Source organism: Mastomys coucha, unplaced genomic scaffold, assembly GCF_008632895.1.
Source record: "Mastomys coucha isolate ucsf_1 unplaced genomic scaffold, UCSF_Mcou_1 pScaffold20, whole genome shotgun sequence".
In the NCBI taxonomy this organism is placed as follows: Eukaryota; Metazoa; Chordata; class Mammalia; order Rodentia; family Muridae; genus Mastomys; species Mastomys coucha.
Window position 1 is genome coordinate 115,897,426 of NW_022196903.1, and position 9,532 is coordinate 115,906,957.

At 41.6% G+C, this 9,532-nt stretch overlaps 1 protein-coding gene and 1 pseudogene across 2 annotated transcripts in view; both read right to left on the reverse strand.

Annotated features, from left to right (window-relative positions):
- The window catches only part of Apobec1 (apolipoprotein B mRNA editing enzyme catalytic subunit 1), a 28,909-nt gene that overhangs the window by 6,152 nt on the left and 13,225 nt on the right, over positions 1-9,532 (reverse strand). For both annotated transcript variants that reach the window (XM_031383307.1, XM_031383306.1), the window contains 2 exons: positions 8,781-8,898; positions 5,107-5,134 (listed from right to left, as the gene is read on the reverse strand). In XM_031383307.1, the coding sequence (XP_031239167.1) occupies positions 5,107-5,134; positions 8,781-8,796 (44 nt within the window). In that variant the 5' untranslated portion in view covers positions 8,797-8,898. The remainder of the gene's footprint in view (positions 1-5,106; positions 5,135-8,780; positions 8,899-9,532) is intronic.
- LOC116099543 lies at positions 5,158-7,706 on the reverse strand (annotated as a pseudogene).

Consider the following 9,532-nt stretch of genomic DNA (forward strand, 5'->3'; position numbering starts at 1 on the left):
AGAAGCTGGAGGGGAGAAGCTGGAGGGAAAAGTTGGAAGGAAGAAGCTGGAGGGGAGAAGCTGGAGGGAAAGTTGGAAGGAAGAAGCTGGAGGGGAGAAGCTGGAGGGAAAAGCTGGGGGAAGAAGCTGGTGGGGGGAGAAGTTCGATGGATTTGATCAAAACACTTTCAACACATGTACAGAATTCTCAAACAGCAACATTTTACAAAACTGAACAAAGAAATAGGTCCTATATTCACTTCCCAGCACCCACATGGCAGCTCACAACCTTGTATAACTCCAGTGCTAGGATCACACAGCCTCTTCAGACCTCTGCAGTTACTATACACACGCACACACACACGCACATGTGCACACACGCACGTGTACACACACGTGCACACACATGTATACACATGTACACATATAATTACACGCACACACATACACATGCACACACACGCACATGTACACACATGCACACACATGTACACATACAATCACACACACATACACATAAAATTACACGGATACAAACACATGCACATTAATAATAAAAGCAAAAATAAATATTTAAAGGCGGAGCTGGAGAGATGGCTCAGCGCTTAAGAGCACCGATTGCTCTTCCGAAGGTCTTGAGTTCAAATCCCAGCAACCACATGGTGGCTTACAACCATTCATAAAGAGATCTGACGCCCTCTTCTGGTGTGTCTGAAGACAGCTACAGTGTACTTACATTTAACAAATAAATAAATAAATAAATAAATAAATAAATAAATAAGTAAATAAATTTAAAGGCACTTGCCTTTGATCCCATCACTCAGGAGGCAGAAGTCAATGGATCTCAGTGAATTCAAGAGATCAGCCTGGTCTATATATATACAGGGCTACAAGGAGGAGGAGCAGGAAGCGAAGGAGAAGAGGAGGAGGAGGAGATGAAGGAGAAGGACGAGGAAGAAGAGTTAATTCAGTTAGTCAATTACCTGGCGAGGGACCGCCCCTCAGGAGGGCAGGACTACATTAAACTATGCCAAAGGAATAGGAAGAGTCAGTATTCCTTTAATGAGATTATGTCATTTTCTTTCTGGAATTCCTGCCCCTGTGCAGTTGCTCCAGAGAGGTCAGGAGGTTCTGTTGGGTCAGTCTGCTTTTCCGAGTCCTTGTACAACTTTGCTTCATAACAAAGAGCATACTGGGAGTTTGCTCTGGGGTGCAGACTGGACCCTTCCGGCATCAGAGAAGATGCCTAAGGTGCAGGAGAAGAAGAGGGGGAATGCTTATATCCCCCTTTCTACCTCACTGATGAACAGATTTTATCCTGAGTGGCTGGGCTGAGAGCTGGCAACGTAGGGTATTTACCACACACGGCTGCCGCTAGTTTTCAAGTATTATGGGACACATAACAAGAACCCCTGTGGAGCTGGGTTTTGCAAGTGACAAAGTTTTGGGGATTTTCAGAACTATAGTGCCTGTCAAGGAATTAAAAGTGCTCCAGGGCAGAGATGGGGCAGGGTTCTCCTCTAATCCTAAAAAGTAGAGGCTGGAGGACCTCTGAGTTAGAGGGTAGCCTGGTCTACAGAGGTTCAGGACACCCAGAGCTGTACAAAAAAATCCTGTCTTGTAAAGCCAAAAATGTAATAATAATGATGATGTTAATAATAATGGTAGCATGCCAAGCAGTGGTGGAGCATGCCTTTAATCCCAGCACTTAGGAGGCAGAGGCAGGCAGATTTCTGAGGTCGAGGCCAGCCTGGACTACAGAGTGAGTTCCAGGATAGCCAGGGTTATACAGAGAAACCCTGTTTTGAAAAAAAAAGGCATTAATAATAAATTAATGTTAATTTATTATTAATAAATCAATCGACATTAATTTATTAATAAAGTAATAAATCAATTAACATTAATTTATTAATGAATTAATAAATCAATTAACATTAATTATTAATAAAGCAATAAAACGATTAACATTAATTTATTAGTTACCATGTATCACAATACTTCTGTAATTATTAATATTAATATTAATTAATTAATTATATGTTTGCATACAATATTAATACATGACAAGTTATTATTATTATTATTATTAGCTCCTGGAAGTTTTAAAAATGGGACATGGGAATGACCATCTTCCCCAAACACAAGCTGTGCGGGAGGCTTGTTAACACATAGGTTAAGCACCTGGGAAGAAACCCACTTCTAACAAAGAGAAAAGGGCAGTTTGGCGGATTAGGTCTATGGAGATTGATGGATTAGGTCTGTGTTCTCATTTTGCATATATTGCTGCCTACAAGCTAAATAGTCCTTCCATCATGGCTTCAGTTATGCTAGGGTCTGTTTCTAAACAGAAATAAAATAGTCATAGGAATTAAACCCAATCACAGGAATCATAGAAATTTAGCTGAAGAAGCAAAGAGAGATGAAGAATTGTAGATAACCTAGTGAAACACACACAAAAACCCAAATCTGTAGATCCCAGCCCCTTACCCAAGCTCTACTATGATCTGAACCATGTGGAGTGAGAACAGAACTTCAGATCCCAAGGATGTATCAGCAAAACTAAAACAAGCCAATTAATACCAACCAAGGGAAATCTGGGAGCCGGAGAGATGGCTCAGCAGTTGAAAGCACTGGCTGCTCTTGCAGAGGAGCTGGGTTCAGTTCCCAGAACCCCAGAACCCTCATGGAGGCTCATAACCATCTGTAACTCCAGATCCCCAGGATCAGATGCCCTCTCCTGACCTCATCCAGCACTTGGCATTCACATAGTACATGCACACAGACTTATGTGAGAGCAAAACATTCACACGCTAAAAGATGGGAAAGTCTGCTGTAGTCAGTTCTAAATGATCTACAAAAATCCAGTTTTTCAGGGACCAACAAATTAATCCTTTTCAGAAAGAGCCTTCAACAAGAGGCAGCAGGTAAGGGTTTTAAAATGCAGGTGGGAAAGCACAGAGGCATCAGGACTTAATCCTTAGTCCCCTCAGAACTAACACAGGACATGCCAGACTGACTTGGCACAGAGACTTGTCTCCCCTTGAGAACTGCACATCCAAAAAAGGACACTTCATGTCTGAAAGCTCCTACTGGAGCTATGGAGACCAGGAAAAAGCAAGTGTGCCCACACATGATATAGTGGGCTTCTTGAAAAATGGTTGGAGGAGACAGTACTCTGCCATGGACTTAAGCCGTTAGACTCAGCTCTGGCTTCTCGGGCAGCTTGACAGAGATAAATAGGTATAGATGATAGATAGATAGATAGATAGATAGATAGATAGATAGATAGATACATACATACATACATACATACATACATACATACATACATAGCTCTGTCAGGACTTTCCATAAACCTGTGAAGAAGAGCATAGCAGGGAGTGGGCAGAATCTGAAGAGATGCTCTGGACCTGGCACACAGTGGTTGGTAAAGCATTGGCACTTTGGGCATTGATTCACACTAAAGTGAGACTTGTGTGGAAGTGACATGGGCAATCCTAACGCAAGGACCCAATTCTGAGCCCTCTTTTTAAACTTTTACCACCAATCTCTTTCACACAGGAATGTCCTGTTTGTTCTATTAAGTGGGCCATAGTGCACCTGGTTTCTAAGTTGCAAAACAAAATAAATTCAGCAGTAATAATGTTTCTGGTTACACTGTTATGAGCATTTATTCTTCTTAAGGAGAAAGAAAAAAGAGAAAAACTCAACAGATTCTTAAAATGCACAATGACAGATTAAAGAAAGAAAGAAAGGAAGAAAGAAAGAAAGAAAGAAAGAAAGAAAGAAAGAAAGAAAGGGAGAAAGAGAGAGAGGGGGGAAGAAAGGAAGGAAGAAAGGAAGAAAGAAAAAAGAAAGGAAAGAAAGAAAGAAAAAGAAAGAAAGAAAGGAGGAAAGAAAGAAAATGGTTAAAAGATGCTCATGTTTGCTTCTGTGCAATTGTATGTCACCAGGAAACAATTTCCCACATGATGGAGGCACAATGACATACATGTCTCATTCCCTAAAGACGCTGATAGAAAAGAGAGAGATGTGGGGCTCACTGCCCAGTGTTGGCTCAGGAGCACTGCTAAAGACCGCTGTGACTGGAGCTTGGAACTTTCGGCTCACTACACCTGAGCATGCCTGCAAAGCCAGATATCCAGAATAACGTTCATATAGGATAACATTCATTATTTTAAAAGTTACATGGAGGGCTGGTGAGATGGCTCAGCGGTTAAAAGCACTGACTGCTCTCCTGAAGTCCTGAGTTCAAATCCCAGCAACCACATGGTGGCTCAAAACCATCAGTACAGTTGCAGTGTACTCATATACATAAAATAGATAAATAAATCTTTTTTAAAAAATTATGTGGAGCCAGGCATGGTAGCATGCACCTTTAATCCAAGCACTCAGGAGGCAGAGGCAGGCAGATCTCTGTGAGTTTGGGGCCAGCCTAGTCTACAGAGAATGTTCCAGGACAGCCAGGGTTACATAGAGAGATGCTGTCTTGAAAAAAATAAACCAAACTTTAAAAGTATGTAAAAAGCAAATAAGCGTCTCAAAAAAACAAAACAAAACAAAACAAAAAGCAAAAAAACAAAAAGCAAATAAGCAAATAAAGTCATGCATACATATAAACACACACACACACAAACACACACACACACACACACAGTTTTCTTTTTACAGTGGTCTAGGTATTCGCAGTTCACCTTCCTACTGGCTGAGGTCCTTTTGGAAAGAGCTTTGAGAAGTCTTTCCAGACCCCACCATTGGTCAGAACCACGAAGTCCCAAGTCAAAGCAGAGGCCAGGGATGTCTCCAGTATGATCCTGGACTCTGTAGTCTCTGTGGCATTGGACCCAGGAATTGACAAACGTGTGGCCTTTGATCATGTCCTTAGGCAAGCCACACAAAGAATTTTTATAGGACCCTGAGTACATATGTGTATAACATGTACAGTCTAATATTTACATGATGGAGAAATGTATTTTTAAAACAGTTTTAGTATATATATGTATATATACATACATATATAATTTTACCATTTAATAAAGACAAAAGCAAATTTGCATGCTATAATCCTGTAATTATTAAATGTCCGTTTCTGTATGATTGAATTGGGAGGCCCCGTGCCTGTCTTACCTCAGAGTGGGATCAACAGCTACAGGGCCTGTAAACCAAGAGATGATTTTGTCAAATAACACCCAAGTTCATAGAGCTGCCATGAAATCATGGTCTAGTCTCCCAAATCTACAAATCATATGGAAAAAGATAGAAGCCAGCACAGTGGAGCACAGCTCCATCCCAGCACATTAGACACTCCGGCATGAGAAAACTCAAGTTCAAATTCTGCTAGGCTATACTTTTGAGATCTGACCTCAAAAAAATTGTTTTAATCTAAATTTAATGGGAAAGTGACTTCTCAAGGGATCTGAGAGGTATAATTTGGAAATTACAAGATATAGATTATGCATATCTTATTCCTGAATCTCATTCTACCCAAAACACGTTAGCTAGCAATGCAGATTAATTCAATGATGACTGGATAGATACACTTTAGCCTACTGCAATCATATCCTATTTTCTCCTCTATTTTTTTTTAAGTTATTTTGGGGAGTAACATACAAGCTGGGCATACCATATCCACAATTAGAGTCTATTTTCAGGCTTAGTGTTCTAAAAAGCAAGAGAGAGCCTCAGTCCATACAGGCTACATCTCCTTTCTCACAGCCATAATGATAGGGATGGTGAATAATACTTTATAACTTTAGACCTTTTTCAGAATTCAGATAAAACTTGGATTTACAGCCTTGCTTTTAAAACAAACCAATGTCTAATTTCCCAGATGTATATACTTCCAGCCTACAGACACAGAATAATTTACAGTTATTAACAGTGAAGACAAGATGGAATGCAGTTAAGATGGGGTGCCCCACAGTGTTAGTGGTCAGTAGGTATTAAACAGTTAAGATGGGGTGTCCCCCACAGTGTTAGTGGTCAGTAGGTATTAAACAGTTAAGATGGGGTGTCCCCCACAGTGTTCGTGGTCAGTAGGTATTAAACAGTTAAGATGGGGTGCCCCACAGTGTTCGTGGTCAGTAGGTATTAAACAGTTAAGATGGGGTGCCCCACAGTGTTCGAGGTCAGTGGGTATTAAACAGTTAAGATGGGGTGCCCCACAGTGTTCGTGGTCAGTAGGTATTAAACAGTTAAGATGGGGTGTCCCCCACAGTGTTCGTGGTCAGTAGGTATTAAACAGTTAAGATGGGGTGCCCCACAGTGTTAGTGGTCAGTGGGTATTAAACAGTTAAGATGGGGTGCCCCACAGTGTTCGTGGTCAGTAGCTATTAAACAGTTAAGATGGGGTGCCCCACAGTGTTCGTGGTCAGTAGGTATTAAACAGTTAAGATGGGGTGTCCCCCACAGTGTTCGTGGTCAGTAGGTATTAAACAGTTAAGATGGGGTGCCCCACAGTGTTCGTGGTCAGTAGGTATTAAACAGTTAAGATGGGGTGCCCCACAGTGTTCGTGGTCAGTAGGCTATTTGCATTCTTCCTTCTCTGTCACTACTTGTCGGTAAATCGTCTCCTGCGCTGCTTCCTGTATATTCTCCAGTTTTTCCAGAGCCAGAGATTTTAAGGATAACAGTGGGGTTTCGACAGCATCACTGTGGTTAGATCTTCCACAGACAGCTGTCCTTGTTCTGGAAGAACATCCCAAAACATCGACCTCACTTCTGCCATATGTAAACTGTTGAAGCCCGGCGCTTTTGCTCCTGACAAATTTGACCCTTTTCTTGCAGCTTTTGGCACCGCATTGGTTGGCATCTGTCTCCTTGACTCAAGTGTAGAGAAGGAAGGGCACATTTTTCCCGAATGGTTTCACCATTGCCTGGGCTTATGTTTGTTTGTTTGTTTGTGTCCAGCCCCAGACCAATTAAATAGCAGGCAAATGTGTCCAGAGCACTATTTCAGTCATAGCTCTGTGCTTCAGACACTCTCAAGGTCCTCCTCAGCTAACAGTGTATTCAAGGCCAGCCTGGGCTACATGAAACCTCGTCTCAACCATAAATAATAAATACAATTTTCAAAAAGTCTCCAAAGATTTGAACTCTACAAAAAAACAACAAACAACAACAATAATAACAATTTTAGGAGTCGGATCCAATCCCACCTCATCTGAAATTATTTCCTTCCAAAGCTAGGCATGTTCTCCACCCTGAAATTTTTTATATTCCACCTCTCAAATGTTCAGATTACAAGCATGTGCCACCCAGCCTGTTGTATGTGGTGCTGGGACTAGAACTCAGAAATCCTGCATGCTAGTCAAACTTACACCAACTGAGCTATATTAGCCAGGCCATTTGTTTAAGAGTGGGATCTCATATTATAGCCTAAGCTGGTCTGAAACTTATTGTATCGCCCAAGACAGCTTCAGATTCCTTGTAAGCCTCCTGTTTCAGCCTCTAGACTATTTAGATAGCAGGTGGAAACAACCACATCTGACTAACATTAATTAATCATTGACTAGTCAGTTAACTAGCATGTAGACCATTATTACTACTCCTGCATTATCTTAATTAGTAGTTTCGAGTTATAGTTTTACTTTTTTCAGTAAGGGATGGGGCTGGGCAGGACTGAGGGATTGAACACTCTAGGCAAGCTCTCTACCACTGAGTTAAATCTTTACTCTTCCTACTTAAAGCTTTTTAAATTGTGTGTGTGTGGTGTGGTGTATGTATGTATGTATGTGTGTATGTATGTGTGTATGTATGTGTGTATGTATGTATGTATGTATGTGTGTATGCATGTATATATGTATGTTTGTATATATGTGTGTGTATGTGTGTATGTATATGTGTATATGTGTGTATGTGTGTGTCATGGTGTATGTATATATGTATGTATGTATGTGTGTGTGTGTATGTATGTGTGTATATGTGTGTATGTGTGTGTCATGGTGTATGTATATATGTATGTATGTATGTGTGTGTATGTATGTGTGTATGTGTATATGTGTATATGTATGTGTGTACGTGTGTGTGTGTATGTACATATATATGTGTGGTGTGTGTATGTACATGTGATGTATGGTGTGTGTGTGTGTGTGTGTATGTGTGTATGTGTGTATTGTGTATTCATGTGTTCAGGTACCTGTAGAGGCCAGAGGAGGACATTGGAACCCTTGGAGCTGAAGTTCCAGGCCATTGTGAGCAGCCTCATATAGATGCTGGGAATCAAACAAGAGCACAAGTCTCTTGACTGCTGAGCCATCCCTCCAGCTCTCCCACCTTTTCTAAGGATAAGGTCTTGCTAAGCTACCTAACTTGAACTTACCTTATAGTCCACAAAGACCTTCAACTTGTAATTCTTCTGCCTCAGCCTCCCAAGTAGCTAGAATTACAGGCCTATGTCACCAGACCCAACTAACTTAATTTTTTTATTGCCATGAAACCAACATTGTCTCAGCATTATTTGTCAAAATCATTAGGAGCTATAATACTTCCTTGGAATAGTGATTCATCTTATGAACAATATTAATTATTAATTATAATAGGAAAGTTGAAAACCACCCGGAGACCCAAGCATAAGCAGGTCAGAGCCAAGTACAACTGATGCACTCTTCAAGACCACCGACCCAAGCTAAAAGTGGGAGCAGGCACTTGTATTCCCAGACACTCAAGGGATTAAATGAAGCAGGAGGATAACCTGAAGCCAGGAGCTGGGAGCCAGCCTGGGGTAGCATGACAAACTGTAGAGTAAGAAGCAAAGTAAAGAGGAAAAATCAATGCCTTGCTAGAACCCGGCACCCCTTTACCTGTCTCAGAACTCATCTTGCTCTGTCTCTGGACTCCTTCCTCGGGAGCCTATGCTGCTGTGATGGCTTCTGCCAACTTTGTGCCGGACTTTGTTTCCTCAGGTGTGCCCACAGCCACCTGCAGGGACAGAGGATGACTCATCCCTGAGCGTCAGTAGCAACTAGATATCGGTACTGTGTAAATGAAGAAGGAAGTGGCGTCTGGATTTTCCCTCCCCAGAGAAAACCCATGGAACCATCAACGCTGCCCAATAGAACATCGATGATATTAAATTCCGAAGCTCTCTTAGGTAACATCTAAATTTAGAAAGCTTTCCCCTTCCTTCAAGTTCACGTACGAGTGGGAGAGAAGCTAGTACAGAGTCCGAGAGAGTGAAGCAGTTCCTGTCACTGAGAAGTCCTCAGTGTGACCCGGTGAGAATATTATAGGTTTTACCTGTTACTCCCTCTCATTTGCCCTTTGCCTCATATGTCTATAGGAAAAAGGGAGGGGCAGCTTAAGATGCAAAAGCAGGACCTTGGCCTTTGAGTCAGGTAACTAGTGTGCAGTTCTGGTGCGCTTTCCCTCCTGCAGGGAGGGTTAGCTGGATGACTAAGTCTAATATCTAATTTAAAAACAAAACAAAACAAAACAAAACAAAAGTTGCCAGGCAGTGGTGGTGCATGCCTTTAATCCCAGCACTTGGGAGACAGAAGCAGGCGGATTTCTGAGTTCAAGGCCAGCCTGGTCTACAGAGTGAGCTCCAGGACAG